The 22,598-nt window shown below is 38.8% G+C and overlaps 1 protein-coding gene across 1 annotated transcript; it reads left to right on the top strand.

The window, feature by feature from the left end:
* Positions 1 to 1,319: 1,319 nt before the first annotated feature.
* On the top strand, positions 1,320 to 12,744 carry LOC124141372 (monocarboxylate transporter 9-like). Its single transcript, XM_046509374.2, has 6 exons — positions 1,320 to 1,424; positions 7,362 to 7,591; positions 9,441 to 9,584; positions 9,976 to 11,046; positions 11,888 to 11,938; positions 12,161 to 12,744. Exons 2-6 carry the CDS (start codon positions 7,390 to 7,392, stop codon positions 12,232 to 12,234), a joined length of 1,542 nt encoding a protein of 513 aa, XP_046365330.2. The 5' UTR covers positions 1,320 to 1,424; positions 7,362 to 7,389; the 3' UTR covers positions 12,235 to 12,744.
* The last annotated feature ends 9,854 nt before the right edge of the window (positions 12,745 to 22,598 follow it).

Raw genomic sequence — 22,598 nt, 5'->3', positions numbered from 1 at the left:
TGTGTATGTTCAATCGCGAGCGCTGAACCCTGTCACATGAAAAACACAAGCTGCTGCCTGGAAGCCAAGCGATCACGTTCCAGATCGTACAGAGAGCTCATCATGCACCAGCCATAGCACTTTGGATAATAACAGCCCGTGCAGCATCACTCGCTAGAAAGAGAGAGAAATATCGTAAGTGCATGTTTTAGCAATCATCCCACCTCAAATGTACAGCAAAGTCACATTTCATTTATTATTCAGTTGAGAGCTGTGCATCGTTATTTATTCACACGACGTGTATTGAATATCCGGCATTTGTGATGTGAAATAGGTTGTCACGCTTGTGTGTTTGTGTTTGGGGCCAAGACTTGCTGAATACAATGTTTATTCCAAATACAGGACACACTCGCGAACACACTCGCGTGATAACAGTTACTAATCCATGGTAATAGCAAAGGAGACACCCTCCATGCGTCCCCCCCCCCCCCCCCCCCCCCCCCCTCCCCCCCTACAGTCTCCGTAGCTGTGGCATTGCGATGACGGAGGTGGAACAGTCGAATGTAGCGATCCTGTGCAGGGGTGGTAACTCTTGGTCGGCCGGTTCTCGGACGCTCTGCAGTGGAATTAAACTGTGTGTATCAGCCACAAAGGCGGCAAATGGTGCTGTGGTGGACGTTGAAGAGGCGTGCAACAGAAGACTGCAATTCCCCTCTTTGGATACATCCTATGGCGATGTTCCGATCGGCAGCGCTGAGTCTCGGCATTTTCGAACAAAATGTTGGCAATTGAATGACAAATTATTGGCTTATGCTTGCCTTTTTATAGCCACTAGCAAAAGTGTACAAAGTACAAAGTACAAAAGATACAACTTGCACCTGCATTTTGCTTTATTGATTTCCTCCATGACATTTTTGAACAAGTGTGAAAACAAAGCCGTTTAAGACACTGCAAATCGACAATGGCTGCGTTTTGACGCACCGTTTGTCGAATAACATATATCCAATATATATACCGGAGTTTTTGTGTAGTCAGGTTGAATGAACTACATACTACCTGTGCGTTTGTTTTTTGAAGAGTGTATTACCCGATAACATCTCTTGCCAGTTGGATAAATGAACATACAGATGTGTCGACTGGGCTTGCTTAGCCCTCCACAGTCCACAGAAACTAAACTGTAATATCGAGTATCATCAAATTAACACGAGCCAATCAAACGGATGCGTTATCGTGACGTCCCGTTGGCAGGTCTATCCAGAAGCTCCGTACACTGTGTATGTTCAATCGTGAGCGCAGAACCCTGTCACATGAAAACCTAAAGCTGCTGCCTGGAAGCCAAGCGATCACGATCCAGTTGTACAGAGAGCTCATAATGCACCAGCCATAGCACTTTGGATAATAACAGGCCGTGCAGCATCACTCGCTAGAAAAGAGAGAGAAATATCGTAAGTGCATGTTTTATCAACCATCCCACCTCAAATGTACAGCAAAGTCACATTTCATTTATTATTTAATTGGGAGTTGTGCAACGTTATTTATTCACACGACGTGTATTGATTATCCGGCATTTGTGATGTGAAATAGGTTGTCACGCTTGTGTGTTTTTGTTTGGGGCCAAGACTTGCTGAATACAATCTTTATTCTAAATACAGGACACACTCACGGACACACTCGCGTGATAACAGTTACTAACTCATGGTAATAGGAAAGGAGACACCCTCCATGCGTCACACCTCCCCCCCCCCCCCCCCCCCCCCAACACACACACACACACCCACACCCTTATGGCCCATTTAGCGACAGGCAGTAATACCGGCGGTTGAGTAAGCTACACACACACACGTACATGCACGTCGCTATATAAGTGACGCGACGTTAAACCCCATTTCATAGCAAAAGTATCCATAGGAGGCGAAGTTTCGTGACGCCCGTCGGAACTGTGCATTAGCCGTGATGGCCCGATTCACATTATAAGCAAGCTGGTGTGTAGCCACTTATCACCATCACATTACTGCTACTGTACTGTGTGACCTAAATACATGTAGTAGCCCCCAATTAGCATCACCTGATATTCATTCATCGTACAATATTATCACAGTAATGACCCCTACAGTAACCCTCAATGTACAGAACAACATATTTATTTATTCCTTGTGCACAGGTGTGATGCCACTGAAATAGCTAATTTGGCTTGTTTGTTTGTTTGTTTGTTGTTTAACGCCGCACTCAGCAATATTACAGATAAATGACAGCGGTCTGTAAGTAATCGAGTCTGGACCAGACAATCCAGTGATTGACATCATGAGCATCGATCTACGCAAATGGAATGCGATAACATGCATCAACCATGGCAGAGAGTCTGACCACCCGATCCCGTCAGCCGCCGCTTACGACAAACATTGCCACCTTTGACGGCAAGCATGGGTTACTGAAGACCTAGTCTACCCCGTATCTTCACGGGTCCGGAAATACCACGGAATGTTTTTATTTGGGAATATGTGTTTTGATAAAATGATTTATGTAAGGCTAATACTTGAGCCTTCGTATATTGGAGGAAGTTATTGTTTACCATAAATGATGTTTGTTTGTTGTTTAACGTCGCACTCAGCAATATTCCAGCTATATGATGGCGGTCTTAAAAAAATCGAGCCTGGACCAGACAATCCAGTGATAGATATCATGAGCATCGATCCACGCAATCGAGATACGATGACACGCATCAACCAAGTCAGCGAGCCTGACCACCCGATCCCGTTAGTCGCCTCTCATGACAAGCATAGGTTGCTGAAGACCTATTCTACCCTGGATCTTCACGGGTATTGCATACATTGAATAACATGCATATAGGTGTGACAAATTGTGTAAGTTTGTTTTCTGTTGTCTGATGGCTAGGTCGGACAGTTATGAGGTTGATCTTTTTATATCGTCCCCAGGATTTCGGGATCAAGTTGTTTGACTGTATATCGCAATATTTCAATATTATTCATGCCTAGCCACTTCCAACAAAGTGCCAGTTTACGTAATCATGTCATTATGTACCGCCCTGCATTAAAATCGGTGAACAGGATAACTGCTGATGTTATATGCTTTACTTAATTAGCGATCGCTATACATGTATTGTTGTGGTAATAACGAAACCATAGTAGCGTTCATATTAAAAGTGTTCAACAACAACAAGACGTTTTGAAAGAGCAGTAGCCCTAGAGTATTTGAGGTAGCTTTGAACGGTATGTGGGTTGTCAGGCGACCTAAATCTCTATATATAGGCGGAAAGCCTAATGTACTGAAGGTTCAGGGATTGGATGACACAATACGTCTTGTATAAGCACAGAAAAGAAGCCCCCTGCTGACTGTGGTATGTTTGAAACTGATCCCCATATTACCTACGTTCTGACTGTGGTATGTTTGAAACTGATCCCTATATTACCTACGTTCTGACTGTGGTATGTTTGTAACTGATCCCGATATTACCTACGTTCTGACTGTGGTATGTTTATAACTGATTCCTATATTACCTACGTTCTGACTGTGGTATGTTTGAAACTGATCCCTATATTACCTACGTTCTGACTGTGGTATGTTTGAAACTGATCCCTATATTAACTACGCTCTGCCTGTGGTATGTTTGAAACTGATCCCTATATTACCTACGTTCTGACTGTGGTATGTTTGTAACTGATCCCGATATTACCTACGTTCTGACTGTGGTATGTTTATAACTGATTCCTATATTACCTACGTTCTGACTGTGGTATGTTTGAAACTGATCCCTATATTACCTACGTTCTGACTGTGGTATGTTTGAAACTGATCCCTATATTAACTACGCTCTGCCTGTGGTATGTTTGAAACTGATCCCTATATTACCTACGTTCTGACTGTGGTATGTTTGAAACTGATCCCTATATTACCTACGTTCTGACTGTGGTATGTTTGTAACTGATCCCGATATTACCTACGTTCTGACTGTGGTATGTTTATAACTGATTCCTATATTACCTACGTTCTGACTGTGGTATGTTTGAAACTGATCCCTATATAACCTACGTTCTGACTGTGGTATGTTTGAAACTGATCCCTATATTACCTACGTTCTGACTGTGGTATGTTTGTAACTGATCCCGATATTACCTACGTTCTGACTGTGGTATGTTTGTAACTGATTCCTATATTACCTACGTTCTGACTGTGGTATGTTTGAAACTGATCCCTATATTACCTACGTTCTGACTGTGGTATGTTTGAAACTGATCCCTATATTAACTACGCTTGCCTGTGGTATGTTTGAAACTGATCCCTATATTACCTACGTTCTGACTGTGGTATGTTTGAAACTGATCCCTATATTACCTACGTTCTGACTGTGGTATGTTTGAAACTGATCCCTATATTACCTACGTTCTGACTGTGGTATGTTTGAAACTGATCCCTATATTACCTACGTTCTGACTGTAGTATGTTTGTAACTGATCCCTATATTACCTACGTTCTGACTGGTATGTTTGAAACTGATCCCTATAAACAAGGTCATGTAATGAGAGTTCAGTTCAATATTGCTCGAAATAGGTTTGGTAACAACAAGAATGTAGGAACATGTGAAGATGTGTTGATTTCCTTGACCTCTGACATCAATTTATCTGACAAGTTACTGTTCCTTGATTCAGAATAAGCGATTTGGAGAGACTTTAATGAATTGGACGTGAGGCAATGTTTCAGTGATGGCCTGCAACAGAGGTTGCCACTCTGTGTAACACAACAGAGGTTGCCACTCTGTGTAACACCACAGAGTTTTTGAGCCGCTTCTTCATAACTTGGCATGAACACATTGGTGAAATAAACAAGGTCATGTAATGAGGGCGCAGTGCAATGTTGCTGGACTCATTATCTCTGGGAAGTAGGTTTTGTGACAACTTAAGTATAGGAACGTTCTTGTGACGCAAGTTCTTGTAAACAGGGAGATGTGTTACTCATTCTTGCCGTATGACATCAATTCGTCTAACAAGTTACTGTTCCTTGATTCGAATTTAGTGTCATCCAGTGGAGAGCCTTTTAATACACGCGAGGCATTGTTAGAGGGTCGGCTTGGTACAGAGGTTGCCACTGTGTGCCACACCATAAGGTGTGACTCTGCTTAGGTTTAATCAATTTCCTCCGTAGTATCTAAAGCTTATATCACAAGAGTGCGCTATGTCCATTGTTTCGGCAGGTTCTTATTCATCGTAACTACCCCTGCATCAGTATTTGTCGCGGGTGGGGGTCGTGCAGGGGTGGTGGGAGGGGGTTAGACGATTTAATAAGGGGGCCAAACCTTGGTGCAAGGTTTTGCATTGTGCCGTAAACATGTTCCTTCTTCAAAGAATAGATGGGTAGATCTGTGTGTATCTGCGATGGAATGAGCATTATAAAGGACGTTGCTTACAAAAAGTACAGGAAGTGTCATAATGTGGGAGGCCATCTCTTATGGGTGACGATCAGATCTTGTTCATATCATAGGCAACTTCACAGGTACACGTTATCGTGGAGAACGTCCCGACAAGGATGCATGTTGAGTCCTGTTCTTTTTATACTTTTTTATAAACGACTTTGTACGTGAAATGGAGCTAAGGGCTAATGGTCTAAGAGGCATATTTGTGAAAGATAATTTTGATGAAATCATGTTATTATTATTTGCTGATGATGTCACTCTTATCGACGATTGTGTAATTCGACTTCAGAGAAAACTAGATGCTTATGACTCTTATTGCGACAAATGGGGCCTTGACGTTAATTTCGATAAGACAAAAGTCATAGTTTTTAGAAAGGGTGGTTATCTGAGGAAAACTGAGAAATGTTTTTATAAAGTTTTGCAAATTGAAGTTGTATCATATTTCAAAACCTTGGTCTACTATCCCCTCAAGGCTTGTTTGGACTAAAGCATGTGATACACTAGCTATTCAAGCAAGGAAAGCGACTTTTCCTGTGTTAAATATGATAAAGAAATTCACATCTCTCCAATTTTCTACTGCTGCTAAAATATTTGATTCAAAGATTGCTCCTGTTCTTTTATATGGGTCAGAAATATGGGGATGTGCTTATAGATAAAGCATTGGTAAGAACATCAACAAATGCAATTCTAGAAGAGCTAGGAAGAACATCATTGTGTATAGACTATTACCGTCATTGTATTAAGTACTACTTAGATTACATGAAACAGGATATCCGTATGCCTGTTACCATATGTTAAAAGCATTTGACGACAATGGTCAAACTAAATGGGTTTCCTTTGTAAGACAATTATTGTTTCAAACTGGGTACCATATGTGTGGTTGTCTCAGGATTGCGGCGATATGAAATGCTTCATGGTTATATTCAAACAACAATGTTAAGTTATAGAATTCCAAAACTGGCATTACAAAATCACCAATTACTCTTTCCTTGATCTTATAAACATTACTCGAACCAGTAAAATATCCGTATACTTTAGCATGTGAAAGAGATCTTCTTAGAGCTATATGTAAATTCTGTTGTTTAAGCCTTAATCTGAATGTACAGAAAACTCGATTTAATACAACCACAGAGTCATCGTTAAGTTTATGTACGAAATGTAACCGCTATGAAATAGAAAATGAATACCCTTTTTTGTTAATTTGTACTTATTATAAAAGTAGTAGAGTAAATTTAATTCCAAAATGTTACCATGTGCAACCATCTGTTCCTAAATTTATCAGTCTTCTATCTATCAGAAATGATTCTGTTGTCAAAAATCTGTCCATATATTTAAAAAGACACTTACCTATGTAAATCCAAATGTAAAACATATTAACGTTTGTTTTAAGAAAATATGTGCGTGTGCATAGTATACATTATTCATGTAAATGAACTCTGGGCCATGTGGCCTTCATTCATGAATAAACGTCTCTCCATCTTTGCAAGCAGCAGGCGCTATGGTACGGCATGACGATGTTCTTCCCCACACATGATGATTACTGATTGCCCGAGATCTCAGAACATAAACGTACTGTAATGGCCGTCAATGTCACCAGATCTCAACGCAATTGATTATCCGTGGGATGAGCTAGACAGATGTTAACATCAGCATCAACAAGTGTCACATAATCTGAAGCAATTTATTTAGTGTCATTCACAGGTTTCACAGAGGATGTTGTGCAGTCATTCATGGCAATGGTGGACACACAGAGTGCGGGGCTTAACGACTGCAGTGCCTCTCAAATAACGTTTTATTAACTTTGTAATCCTCAAAACATACACTTGTCCTGCGTATAGCTTTTAAAACCTTGTGGAGGTCACAATGAATCTAACGAAAACTACATATATGAATATGGCATGATGAATTTCTAACGCACTCACTGTCTGCAGTTGTATTTCCTTGGTGTGATTTTCAGCGCCAACGAACAAAGGGGTACATTTGCCATGGATACAAGACAACTCAAGGATACTGACAGTGGATATGCCTGGGTTGTTCTGCTTGCTGCAACCTTTTCCAACTTCATCATAGGGATGTTGTTATATTCGCCTGGCGTATTCAACACCGCCATCTTGGAAGAGGTAGAAAATGACCTTTCGCGGACATCTTGGATCGGCTCCACTTTGGTTGGAACGACCACGTTGTCAGGTAGGTAGAGCAACTTTGTAGATTTTAATACTTTAGGACATACCTATTCACAAAGGCTTGACCAAACGACATACGATTAAAAACAGGCTAAATTGTCCCCCAAACGAAACATGCCGCCACTGAGGGGATTTCCATAACTGGGGTTAAAATGAGTTCCCGGTGTTCCACGCGCTTTTGCTGTCGGTATAAATTCACCCAAGCGTGGGGATCGGTAAGACAACAACACAGGGATTATGATACAACTAATTGGCGAATATCTCACAAAATATAATGACACAACTCATACACTGTACTGAATGAAAACTTATGTATCTGTGAGTGAGTGAACATATTAATCATTTAGTACGATTTGGGCTATAAAAGGAATCATATTACACACAAGAAATAGTTAATTCCACTTGATTATTGCCGAATACAATGTCATGATTAAGACAATTTCATTCATTGGAAATGTTCCTAAAGAGAATGCCCAACCAACACAAAACACTCAAGATGACTTTGTCACAAAGCACAATAATATGTAATTGAGTAGTGAGTCGACGTCAACAGATCATCTCGAGGGGTGGCATCCAAATCCGTACAAATTCATTGAGAAAGTGGAGAATGAGCAGGATAACACTGCGATCACAATCAAGTTAGTTTGATGCCACCCAAGAAGATGTTTCGAAACGAAGACCATACCAATAGGGGGTAGAAGAGAAACCAGTTAACGATTATGACAATACTGTTTCACTTTTTGGACTGTGACTTGTGTAAATTTGAGATGTGATGGAAAAACGTATCTATTGTGTATCTTTGTGTCACAAATTGTTCTCTTGTCCCGTACAGTTTTTTGATATGACCCCCTATCTTAAACAAACACGATCGGGATTATGAGGCAGAGAGCATATATTTACATGTAAGTACAAAACAATTAATCAGGTAACTAAGGTTGAAAAAAACAAAGAGTTATCACCTATCAACTCCAATCATCTGTTGGCTTCCCTTGTTAGCCAACAGATGATTGGCGCTGATAGGTGATAACCATTTATTTGTTTCCACCTTTCGTTATCTTATTAATTTTTGTTGTCCTTACAGGGGCGGTCGGGTAGGTTAGTGGTTAAAGCGTTCGCTCGTCACCCCGAAGACCCGGGTTCGATTCCCGACATGGGTACAATGTGTGAAGCCCATTTCTGGCGTCCCCCGCCGTTATATTGCTGGAATATTGCTAAAAGTGGCGTAAAACCATACTCACTCACTCATGTTGTCCGTACATGTACATATAAATGCTCTCTGCCTGATGGCATTCTTTCATCTGATGAAGGAGTAAGCATATACTCCAAAACGTTGTGTTCCTCATAATAAAGAAGTTGACATCCATATATTCTCTTCCTTATGTATATCACTTCTAAATGTCTTTCAAAGACCTTGTTACAGATTGTTAATTATTCTAATTGTTCACATTTTCAAGATCAAAGGTCCCGTTTTACACTTTCAACAATGTAGGAAGATGTGTAGCAACCAAGAATCACAAATCAGCAAATGAAAACTTTGTCATGCACCGCTGCATCGTTGCCCAAATATGTTTGGTTTGGAGACCAATTACGGAGCATGTGATTTCAGCACTTTCACATGGACATTTAAACTTTTTCTCCTAATGCTACGAATTCTTTTCCCCTTGGAAATAAATTATTGACTCAATACATGTAGGTTAATTGATATTCGCAAAAAAATCACAATCATATTTTTCACTTTGCCCTTTAGAATTAAGAAGTTATCAACGATAAAGAATCTAACTATTAATATTTTTTTGCTGGATAACTTGTATTCTGCAAAAACCTCATCAATAAATTGACCGTTTTTCTCTCAGGTCCTATAGCTGGAGTTTTTACAAGCAGATTTGGCTGCAAAGCGGCTTCCTGTCTTGCAGGAACGTTGGTTCTGATTGGTCTGTGTGTATCGTCCTTTATAAAGAGCGTCAATGGTCTTTTGTTCACGAATGGCATCCTGACAGGTAAAAGAAGACTTCATAATATCATTAGAAAGACAGAATGTGCGAGGAAAATCTATATCTAAACTTTTTTTATTCATTACTTTAAAATTAGACATTATAATATTATTAGGCGATTTCGTTCAAACATATTATATTCGATATGAAATGGATCAGGAAGAAGTCACCACAATGCATTTATCATTTGAGAAATAACGCGAGACAACAATAGAGAGAATGAATGCAAGAGAAATATCTATATCAAACATAAATATATTACTCAAATTAGTGATTGACTGATGAAGCGGGTTAAATGTACAGTGCCCCCGTCTCGAAGTATGCTATACCTGTACATAACTACAAAATACATAACACTTCTCTTGGTCTTCCTAACCTTTTTTTTACTGCTTTCCAGGTTTGGGAGCAGGTCTAGCAATAAATGCAGCAGGTACCATACCTGGACTCTACTTTGAAAAACGCCTCCCTCTTGCATTTGGCGTCTCGACAGCCGGAACCGCCATGGGATTGTTTGCTGGAGGCCCTTTAGTTGCCATATTACTAAAAACCTATTCTCTCAGTGGTTCGTTTCTCATCTTTGCTGCCATAGGGAGTCACCTCTGTGTCGCAGGATCTCTGATGAGGCCAAGACAACAAGCTACAGTCAACGTTATCGTCCCAGATCAACTGCATGATTACCAGTCAGTCACGCTCTTTGTTGAAGGTAACAAACATCAGGATGAATCGAGTAACTTGACGGAAGAACAGGAGCACTGTGATGCTGGTGTAAAATCTGACTTTATTGACAATAGGAGGAATGGTTTGGATGACCATAATATGCAGGACAATAATCAAATCAAGGTGACCGAAAAGAAACCAGGGAGTTGCGAGGAAAGAAAATATTCAAGAAATCGTTTTTTGATCGTAGAAAAAGAAAACAACATGAAAACAGATTCAACACTTTTACATTCCAACACTCTTAATTCAAACTTGCAAAAAAGATGGTGGAGTTATGTTAAAAGAAACATGCCTCTGATAACAGCGAATGGATTTCTTTTCTACAACATCAGTCTGATGTTCTTAGGTCTGGGTGAAAATGCTATCCTTTTCCATCTGCCAAATTATGCTTACTCTAAGAGCAGCACTCGCATTCAGTCCGCAAATCTCTTCACCGCAATGGGTCTGACTAGCCTTGTGTCGAGAATATTCACAGGCATGATATCAAACGACAAGGATGTAAGTATCATCTTGCTCCATGTTAGCTGTCTGGGAATAATAGGAATCCTGGCTCTGGTGTTCCCGCTTTACTCACACACCTATTCTCTGCAGATGGTGTTCAGCGCCTTGTATGGCCTGTATGGGGGAGGCCTTCATTCTATCATCAGCCCAATGACTGTGGAATGTGTAGGGGTAGCTAATCTCGCTGTTGGATTTGGAGTAGCTAATTTCGCCATAGGAATCGGATATATTCTTGGTCCACCTGTAGCAAGTAAGACTTTATTGATGCCATTTTGGATTAAGGTTTCAGGATGCTGGATTATCTTCTGAAGGGTATTGAATGGCCATCGATTATACTATTAGTTATGATGTCTTTAGTTGCCGTAAAAACGGTGTCATATTCGTAGAAAAATATTGGACGAGGCGTCACCTAATATGACTAGGTATACGGTAACTAAATACACAATAACGAATTTACCATGCTGAAAAGTTTATTATACATACTCTGGATCCATTCGCGGTCATAACTTTTAAGACCGATTCAAAAGATTTTGCCTGAATATAGCCGTCCATTCAAATTACACCAAGAGATACAATCTGTGCTGAGATAGTGCTAAGTGAGATTGAGAAGATTACGGCACTTCTGCAACAAAGCATGGGTGGTCAGTGGAGATATCATACCTTGGATATATATATATATATATATATATAGAGAGAGAGAGAGAGAGAGAGAGAGAGAGAGAGAGAGAGAGAGAGAGCACAGTAAAGTTGTAACTCTCAGGCAAAATATAGTAATAGTCAAAGTAAGATTCAACACAGTTTTAATTGACTAGCGCTTTCAACTCGTACCACAACTTTTTGTTTTTCCCCGCTATATTAGCTAAAAAATTTATCATGAACCTACATTATTTAACAAAGAGCAACATTTCATTCATAATTACGCGCCTCAGTTAAATGTATTTATAATTTAGCCTTTACTAACACAGATAGAGTGCAAGAAGAAATTCTGGGATTGTGTTTATGTATGTGTGTTTTAACATTAGCAACGGATAAAAATATTCAAGATATACTTTGATGAATAGAAATGCAACATACCTTCCCTTTTCTTTCAGGTATCATCTATGAAAGCAGTAAGGTCTACGATAACACTTACTTCTTTGGAGGTAAGACATCAGACAGGATGCTGTCGATACACAAACCTAGAGCCCAGAAACAATAGTGTGGTTTCATGCGATTTATTTGTGTATTAATGGGCATTACAATCACGCTGTATAGTCGTTTTGTTCGTAAAAACGACAATTCAGTATCAACAGCAAATACATGTTCCATTTTGCAGATATGGATCATAGGCAGCAGTTTACTGACATATTGTCTATTTTGTACAGGTGGATGTCTTATCGCAGGTTCAGTATGTGCAGCTGTTGTGCCAGTGTACAGGAGGTTACATGGATCCTCATAAATGGAGATTACTTTTGAGTGAATGAGTCCATTAGAACACCCGTACGATAATCAGCAGTCGTTACAACTTCACAGGAGGCACCGTTGTCCCACTCGTTTGAGGCACACTTGACCACAGTTACGTCCACTTTGGCGTGCCAGGAAACATTCCATCATGGTTTCGGATTCTGGTTCACCTTGATTATCTTTTCAGATATGCCCCCACCATATCCGTGATCATGGGTTTCACCAATGTGGTAAATGTCTTAAGACAACACATCAGACAGACATTATATGATACAACTTAAATAAAGTTCAACAGCATGGTAGTTGTATGGCTGCCTTTATGCTAATATAGGAGGAAAACTGAAAGTTATATAGGCTGTAACTGAAGACAGTTTTCATAAAACCTACGAGACCCTTGAAGATCCGGGCTAGAATATGTCTTCAGCAACCCATGCTTGTTGTAAGAGGCGACTAACGGGTCAGACTCCCTGACTTGATTGTTGCATGTCATCGTATCCCAATTGCGTAGATCCATGCTCATGATATGAAGCACTAGATTGCCTGGTCCAAATCTAGACTCGATTATTTACAGACCACCGGCATATAGCTGGAATATTACTGATTAAACTTAAACTTAAACTTTTAGGGTGGGTGTTTTGTACGGCCCATATCTTTTTAACCATGCACCGTAGCTTCACCAAACTTTCTACACACATTTACCACAATGAGTACTTGTGCCGTTTGCTAGTTTGAAGATTCTGAACTTTTTAGTTTTTGCCGTTTCCATGGAAATATTAAGAAACTTAAACTTTTAGGGTGGGTGTTTTGTACGGCCTATATCTTTTTAACTATGCACCCTAGCTTCACCATACTTTCTACACACATTAACCACAATGAGTACTTGTGTTTTTTGCTAGTTTGAAGATTCTGATTTTTTTATTTTTGCCGTTTCCATAGAATCATGGTGAAACATAAATTTTGGGTAGAGTTTTTGTATAGCTAATATATTTTCCAAAATTGTTTCCACTCATGTAGATCATCAAAAGTATCTGTGCTTTGTGTTAGTTTGAATTTATGAATTCTTTACCATATCTGTTAAGGCTAGATGGAAATTATTAATTCATTGATTTTCTTATATGATATTGTTCCATTTTTTATGTGTTATTATATCAACAATTTCTGGTCCTTTTTTATTCAAAGGTGTCCATGGTGATCACCTTCATGGTACACTGGTAACATGGGAGATTGGGGGTGGGGGGGTGGGGGGGTCAATTGTCACTGGAACTCAATCTTAGTTTTTAAAACATTAAAGTTAAAATCAGTTAGAAATATGTAATATTTCATTACACTCGTCAGGGGGTACTCAAAATACGTGATCTAGACTACCAGTTGTCGGACTTTCATTTTGTGGAAGCCTCGGTGGCTGAGTGGGTTAGATCGCTGACTTTGTGTGCTGGCGATTAGGTGCCTCACCCTGGCAGGTGTGGGTTCCAATCCCGGACGGGATTCAACCCCAAAAAGGACTAGAATCTGTACTTTACTAAGAAAGTGTTATCCCAAATATAACATATGTTATATTTACTATTGACCAGCGGGGATAACGGGGGTATGTGAGCTTTACTCACTTCTTTTTTGGTTTCCATACGCAAGGTATTACTTTACGGTTCTCTGTAGGAACTAACAACATGGAGCAGATGGCTTGCGGTACAAGTTTTTTGTATATGTATCAGGAGATAAAGGCAGTGGTTGTTGTGTTGGTGTCACTAGGGATCAACAATTGGGATAGGCATCTTATAAATAATGGCAGTTAAGTGATTCTAGACATATACATGCCATGGCTAAAGGTAATTAGCCTCTGGAAGTTAATGTTCTTTCAGACAAAGTTTGTCCCCAAATGGTCGCTATGATAAAAATAATAAATAATAAAGGGAATCTGTGACAGTTCTGGACTCCTGCACATGTACGTCTGCTTACACAGGTAACAACATATATTTCCAATTGCTGCTTTCTTAATGAAAATGCAGTTCAAAACTTGAAGCAGTACTTCCCATCATCACACGCGGTGAATCCCGGCAAGAATATAGGTCTCCAGTAACAGGGTTAATATGCAGCTAAATTGGATGGGATGATCAGGCTCGGGGACTTGGTTTGACTGCATGCCTTGTATCCCAATTGCGTGGATCAATATTCACGATGTCAGTCACTAAATTGTCTGACCAAGACTTGATTATTGACCGCCGTCATGTAGCAGTACTATTGCTGAATGTGGCGATAAACTAACAGACGATCCGACGGGACAGATCATTGCTTAGGTTTCAAAACCCTGGTTTTGCCTTGGCAAGAGTCCATTTGAGGTCGACAGCCTTGATTTGGCTGAAATTTTACTGACTTTGGCGTCCTTTTCAAAATATAACAAAGTTAAATCAATGTTTAACTCGAAAACTAATCACTGAGTGCAATATTAATTCAACTCGGAAACGTCCATTAGTGTGTGGCAATGATTGATCTTTTTCTACATTCAATTATTAAGATTTCCCAAGTCCTATTTAATCTGGTTTTAGAAAATGAGGTGAAATGGGGTTTGATGTGGCATTGAATGTGGACTCCTGCCGATTTTATAGTGCCAGCGCACTGATAAACATTTTAACATTAATACCCAACTCAGACACATTACACTGACCCCGATCCGACCAGTACTTGTTTTAGCCTGTTAGTGCCGATCGCCAGATTTGATAACAAGTACCATCATTTAACGTCTTTAAGACCTTCTGCTCTCTGGGGTAATGTTCTATCAACTAGATCACGGAGGTGGTCGGGATTTCGAAAGGGGGTACGTAGGGGTTTAAATTGGATGTGGCGGACCATATATGCTGGTATGTCAATACAACGAAGTGTACTTTTTTCAAAAGAGTCCCCTGAACTTGTCCTCTTACATCACCCTTGATCTGCTACGGTTGCACACGCATTGAAATATCTACGACTTGTCTCAATAATTTAGTGTCGCCGTAGATCAAATTTACCCATGTCACAGTCTAGTGATACACTGACTTGGTGCCTCAGTCAGTTCCCCGACGGTCCAGAAGAGGTTGTCACCTCCGACCGGCACGCGCGCTGTATATCTAAAGTCTTTCTAGACCTCAATCTTCACCCACCAGACTTCGTTAAATCGTTCACGATTGTCTCGCAACTGAAGTAGTCACGGTTGAAACACGTCAGTTTCGTCCGTAAGTAGGTTTGAGGATATGTCGATCTAGATTCTGACTTAGTCTGGTTGTACTGAGACAAACTTAGTTACTAGGGTTTGTAATACTCCTTTTTCTAGTAATTCGTGGATGATCAGCCTTCCCTTGATTTCTAAGCTCAATACTCGGTTTTTCTAGTAATCCTTCCCCTGATTAACTAGGTATTTGGGAACTTTAGAATTTTCTTGTTCAGTCAAAGTGACTGAGACTTCAGTCGATTAAGACTAGTGGATATTCCGACATAATCGTCTATTTTGTAGTGTAAGTGACTTATTTTAGGGATGGGGCCTCAGTGTTTATTTTTCGTTATTTTACTCAGCCTAGGTTATTCACTCACAAGAGCGGAGAGTTGACTCAGTTGTTAATTGGTCGCAGCCGAATTGACTTACTTTTCTGTCTTTGCATCTGGTTGTTTTAGCTACAGAACAGAACAGAACAGAACTTTATTACGCCCAAGGCTACAAAAAGTAGCATGTTGAGGTTTAACAGGAGATGTGACGTATAATAGTGATGGCAGCTTTAATAGTAATTTAAATGTAGCCATTACTATTTTACAATATTTTGATAATTTTTTCAAGAAGATATTATTTTTTACAATGAAACATCTGTTGTAGTTTAAACATAGATGGATGTACAATAAGAGTCTTTGGTATGTATAATTGTCTTACTTCTTTAAAATATTCACATTTAAAAATATAATGATATTCATCCGCAATGTCTTGGCTTTTACAAACAGTACACTTTCTATCTAATAAAGGGGTGTGATTCCATCTTCCACATTCAATCGGTAAATAATGGCAAGAAGTTCTGAAAAGTAGTAGTGGTATGTACACTCGTTTTGGTAAATTGCACAGATATGTTTCCAGTGAGATATTATCTTTAATGACTTTTTAAAATTTTCCTTTACTTGAATTTGTGACATCAGAATTCCACCGTTGTATAAACTGATCTTTCAAACAAGTTCTAATCACACATGTAAGCCAATCAACTGATGAAAATGACTGATTTATCCAAACATTGTTATTACCTGTCATAACAAGAATATGTTTAACAAACTTTAGCCAATTTTGGTGTTGATTATTTACAGTGTAGTTATAATACAAATTTTTATACACAATTAATGAAAGTTTGGTGGCTTTTCCAGATAGCAATCTTCCCCAAAAAGTGATGGTTCTTGTCATGACAGTAATATACAGAGGTTTTCGGCCTGTTTCGCCGTATATCATATATAAAGGTGTACTTTTCTTTACAGGAATTAGTTTTCTTAAAAAAGATAAATGTACATTTTCAATCATTGATAAATTTTCAAACCCCCATACTTCACATCCATATATGGAAATTGGTAGAACAATAGCATCAAATAGTTTTAACTGACAACTTATAGATAAGTTATAATATCTAGTTTTTGTTAAGATAAAATGGACTGCCCTTGCTGCCTTCTCACACAGTTCTTTATTGTTTACATTAAATGTACAGTTTTTATTAAATATAATACCTAAGTATTTGTATGATTTAACGTTTTCTAAATGTTTTTTGCACAGAGAGAATTTGGTTTCGTAGTGTTTCTTGATTACTCCAAAAATTTTTACTTGGGACTTTTTTACGTTAATATTCAATTTCCAGTGTTTACAGTATTGTGTGAATCCATGGTAGTCTTCTGTAGGTCTTCCTTACATTTTGCTATTAGTACTGTGTCATCGGCGTATAATAATGCAAAAAGAACTATTGATGTAGTTATAATTGGCAGTCATTATTAACAGTTATACCTTCACATTCTTGAGATATAAGAAAAGGTTCAAGGTCATTTAGGAAGATGGAGAAAAGAAGAGGTGATAAGTTCTCTTCCTGTCTGACACCTTTAGTACATGAGAACATTGGACTTGTTTCATCTTTGTTAGTCACACATGATTTAATTCCTTTATACATATTTAGGATAACTTGTAGACATTTACCGTGTATACCTTCTTTAATAAGTTTACCCCAAAGTCCAATTCTCCAAATATTGTCAAATGCTTTTTCAAAGTCAATAAAACAACAGAATAATTTTTGTTTTCGATTCTTCAAGATGTCTTATAGGCTATAAAGAGTAAATATGTGATCCATTGTCGAGTATCCCTTCCTAAATCCTGCTTGCACTTCTGATATAGCATCTATTGAGTCCAAAAATGTGGTAAGTCTGTTATTTAGAACCGAGGTGAATAGTTTACTCAGACAACTGACTAATGTAATAGGCCGGTAATTTTCTGGATTATTAATGTCTCCTTTGTTTTTGTAAATTGGTTTTATGATTCCTTTTAGCCATGTTGTTGGGAAATGTCCACTGTCAAGTATCTTGTTAAACAAAAGTTCATAAGTTTTAAGCATAATATGTTGTGTACTTGTGATATATTCATTTATGATGTTGTCTATTCCACTTGCCTTGTTGTGTTTCAGCTGTGATATAGCATGCAATATTTCAGGTGTTGTTATTGGCTGATTCAGAACAGTATCATGAGAGTCTGTATTAAAGTCAATGTTCGTATCTGTTTCAATCTCACTATTTTCATTCTGTGCCCTAAAATATTCAAAAAGCTCATCAATAGGTGGTGATTTATCATTTCTTGTTCCACGTTTTAACAATTTCCAGAAAGATTTAGTGTCATGTTGTTGCAGGTTATCTATCTTCTTTTGCTACACATCTCTATGGAGTCTACTATATTTGACAAGAGTCTTTTTATATGTTCTGCTTTCGTTTACGAGCCTCAATTTATTTTGCGTTGTTTTATCTTTATTAAAAAATGTCCTGGCCTTCTGGTACTTCCCTCGTGCTATTTTGCACTCTTTGCCAAACCATGGTTTAATTAATTTAACATGTTTTACAGTGTTCGATTCCCTGATGGTGTAAGTTCCAAATGTATCTTTAGCTGCCTTGATGAAAATTTCACTTAATTTATTCCACAATGTTATTAAGGCTATTTTCTTTGTTTTCACCGAATCCTACCTCTATAAGTTGCTGGTTGATGTGATTAATTTCATCTGTGTTGACAGCAGCAGTATATTCCTGAGATAGTCTTTTGTTCCATTTCCTAGTTTTGTTTTGAATGGGTGTGGTGTTGTGAGGTTCAGTGTCTATGGTTATTGGTGGTATGTTCAGTGTGAGAGAGATTGCACTATGTACATCTGAAAATAAGGGATCAAATTCATGTACTGTGAAATCTGATATGTACTGAACAGCATCATATGTTGAAATTGAGTAGTCCACCACACTTGTACCTTTGCATGTTACTTTTCCTATAGACTTATCACTTCCTATTCTTCCATTGTGAATAAATAAATTATTATTTTTACACAAACCCAAAAGTGTGTTACCATGATTGTTCACATGCCCAGTATCCATAGAGCACCTATCTTTTGTCATTCCATGTTCACTCAGTATATGTTGATCTAGCATTTCTTCCAATAACTCATCAGGTATGTTTATATATTTTGTGTCTGTATCATCAACATTAATGATATCCGACTTATTGTTAGTTCTTGCATTGAAATCACCAAGCATTACAATAATATTATCATGATTTCTATAATCAATTATATCATTTTCTAAGTTTGTGAAACATTCTGGTGTAAAGTAAGGTGATCCTTCAGGTGGTATATATATAGTACCAAGCATGATATTCTTGTGTTGAGGCAAATGTATCTGTACCGAAAGTACATGTTCATCCTTGTATGGTTCACGATAACACTGTCAACAATGTCATTTTTATTACACACTATAATCCCCCCTGAGCGTACTGATTGACGTTGTATCCTTGGGTAACTAAAGGATTTGTAATTAGGTAATTCTACAGTATCATAGCAATCAGGCTTACTCTCAGCAAAACACAAAATTTCAAAACGTTCAATAAATTCACAAAACTCTGGTGATAACAATTTTGACTTGAGTCCACATAAATTTATAAAGAGACAGTTTACCTGTTGCGTTAAAATAACATCATTGCTAATCTGCAAATCACATTTGTGTCCCCCTTTGTTTACGTTGTTATAACGAGGAGTAGCAGCATATTCTCTATTTACATCTGTATGATGAGGTCCGGGTGCATGATCTCCTTGACTGTACTAGTAGCGAGGGCTGTTTCCTTCAGGGAATCCTCTTTCTCCATTATTAAATAGTTTGTCTCTGACAAGTTTAGCATTTTCCTGGTTCTGCCTGGCTCGTCTGTAAATTGGTAAGAGTCTCTTACGACGTTCATATTACTCTTTCGGTAGTTGCTCGTTCACACCATACCTTGTTCCTTTTAAGTTTGACGGTGAGCAGCTCTCATAGTCTCTCGAGAAAACGCGCAATAACGGGGCGAATCCGGGAAGGACGATGTGGTCCGAGACGATGCACTCTTTCAAACACTATCTCCTCTTCGATCTTCAGCTTGTCTCTGATGAAGGTTCTCAGTTTCTCTTCTGTGTTCTCCTGATCCTCCTCTTCTATACCACTGAATAGCAGATTGTTTCTCATCCCCCTCCATTGTAGGTCCAACATTTCTTCCCTTGTATCATGCAAGTTCTTGGATAGTGTATCAATACAGTGTATATTTTTTCCTATTTCCTCTTTAAGATACGCTGTTTCTAATGCTTGTTTCTTTTCTATTGCTTTTGTCAGGTCTTTTGTCTGCTGTTGTTCTTTTAGCACCTCATCATACTGTGCGTTCATAAAATCCACACTTTCCTGGAGACGTTGAAGCTTGTTATCAGTATTCTCTATTTTCCGTCCCATTTGTGAAATTTTAGTGTTAATGTCATGCTCTGCACTTTCCACCAGATCTAGTTTGTCAAGTTTAGAGAGAACCAAGTTCATTTTACTTGTCAACTCAAGCAGTTGATTTGCCTGAGGTGTCAGATGACCAAACCCTTGGGGGGCCCCTTGACTATGTGTCGACATGTAGGGTAGGTAGTGTTAGGGTGGGGTCCACATCCCGTCATGGCTGGGGACCGATTGCACTGGCTGTGGTTGCGGTAGGTCCATATTTTGTCCAGATAACAAATTCAGACTCTCTGATATGACTCTACCCACATCACTCACTTCTGTGTCTTTGTTTACATTTTCAATGGCAGGTGTCGGAGATTTCGCGCACTTTGTTTTCGTTGTTTTAGTATTTTCACACTTTTTCTTACTTTTATTCGTCATCAAAGTTCTGTACGATTGTGTTAAATGTTCGAAAGACACTCACTGTCTGAAATACTGAGGTGGAGAGATCTTCATGACACTAGTATTCGACATGTTTTGTTCTTCAGTGATGATGTGTCAGCTGTTTGGCCGCCATCACGTGACCTACTCTAGTTGTTATTGCTGTAATACAGTTGGTTGGTTAAACTGGTATTTTTGCGGTGATGTGGTCTGTGTCAGCGCAGACTGGGTTTATCCTATCTTCTATTGTCAATTAATAAACTTGTGAACATGTAACCACGTTTTCTTTAATACTTTATTCTTATTTTATGCCACCCCTGATCATTGGAGCTATACTCCGTGACAAGCATCCAAGTCCAGAGACAAGACTTTCAGTGGATATGACCCTTCTCACACGGTTGCCGATCGTCAATATATATTTCCCTACCATGACTATGACGCTGCATCTAGTTAAGACTGGCAAGGCCAATGCACAAGTCAATTGAACCTAGATGTTCTGGACACGATTGAAAATGCTTGGAACGTGTTGCACACTGCCCTCTGTATAGCCACGTGGAGAAGTTGCTTCTGGATACGGCACGATAATGTAGCTGATGCTTGTGTCACTGGTGGTCAAGGCTGGAGATGAGGTCTGGGCGCCCGTGGATGTTGCACGTGGCATTATGAACTCTGTTTAATGTTACTGGTGGTGTTATGACGTCAACAAACTCATTACTTTTGACAATGTTGTTTAACGCCGCATTCAGAAAGAAGACAACATAATTGTTCCCTAATAAACGTAGTCATTTGTATGTATGTTTGTTTGTTTGTTCATTTGTTAATTGGTTATGAAGCCGCACTCAGTAATATTCCAACTTTTTGTAAGTGATCTATCAATAATCAAAACTGGACAAGACAATTCATTGATTGAAATTTGTGTTTTGACCATGTTCCTAGGTTTTCTCAAAATGTAATCTTCTTTCCCGTAAAATTAGATGTTACTTTTCTTTATCTGGGCAGCAACTAGTTGAATATCAAGAATGCAGCAACTTTTGTCAAGTCTGTCTCATTTGTGAAATTGTAAATTGTTGACGATAATCCCACAGGTGAGCTCCACTGACATGGCACTATTAACATTTTCGTTTGCATCTTATTCTTATTATTTTAGTGATAATATAATCAACTCGGGGATAATCGTCTCTCGTACATGGTCATAGTGCCCTGTCCCAATTTGCTAGGAGATACTAGGACAGCACAATACATTCGTAACAACCATGGTCATCACTGTTAGGGAGTTGTTGCAGACAGTGCCGCCAGATCGCCAGATTTATACAAGGTTTCATTCATCACAGTATCATTTGCCAGGGGTCCTTGTGCTTCGGATGTCGACGCAGGCGCTGTTGTAAACCGTGTTGTGACAGGTTGACACGCAGACTCCCCTATAGTCAACCAGCATTAAAACCGATCAATATGGCTTACTAGGACTAATATTGTAGTTTATAGTTGATACATTTGTGTCTCACATTATGACTTTTTATTGTTCATACTCGATTGTCAAGCGACCCAGGGCCCCATTCCACAAACAACCTTAGGGATAAGGTGATCGTAAGTTCCGATATTTCAGCATTAAGCCTCAACTATAAAGTTTGGGAATGTATAGAAAAAAATTATTGTCGCAGATTCTTTTTGAAAAAAAAGAAATTATGCTTCAGAGTGTTAAACAAATGTCTGCACAAACATTACATTGTCATCAAGGCTCTTTGGGCACACAGTTTAACTAATAAAAGATCTCGTCTTGCAGCTATTGACAGACAAAATCCCAGCATATATTGGAGTTGTAGTCGGGAACAGGCAAAAGAACAGATAAATATATTGTGTCTAGCGTTTTCCAGCAGTATTTTAACTCCCCAAGCAATTAGTCATAGGACGAGCTTTCATAGTGATATTACTGATATGCTATTCTGCATATTCTTGTAATAATACTCATAAATGTTTATGGTA

This window comes from Haliotis rufescens, unplaced genomic scaffold (genome assembly GCF_023055435.1).
Source record: "Haliotis rufescens isolate VD_foot unplaced genomic scaffold, xgHalRufe1.0.p SCAF_25, whole genome shotgun sequence".
Classification (NCBI taxonomy): domain Eukaryota; kingdom Metazoa; phylum Mollusca; class Gastropoda; order Lepetellida; family Haliotidae; genus Haliotis; species Haliotis rufescens.
Note: the sequence above shows the minus strand (reverse complement) of the source record. Positions and strands in the feature narration are given on the sequence as shown.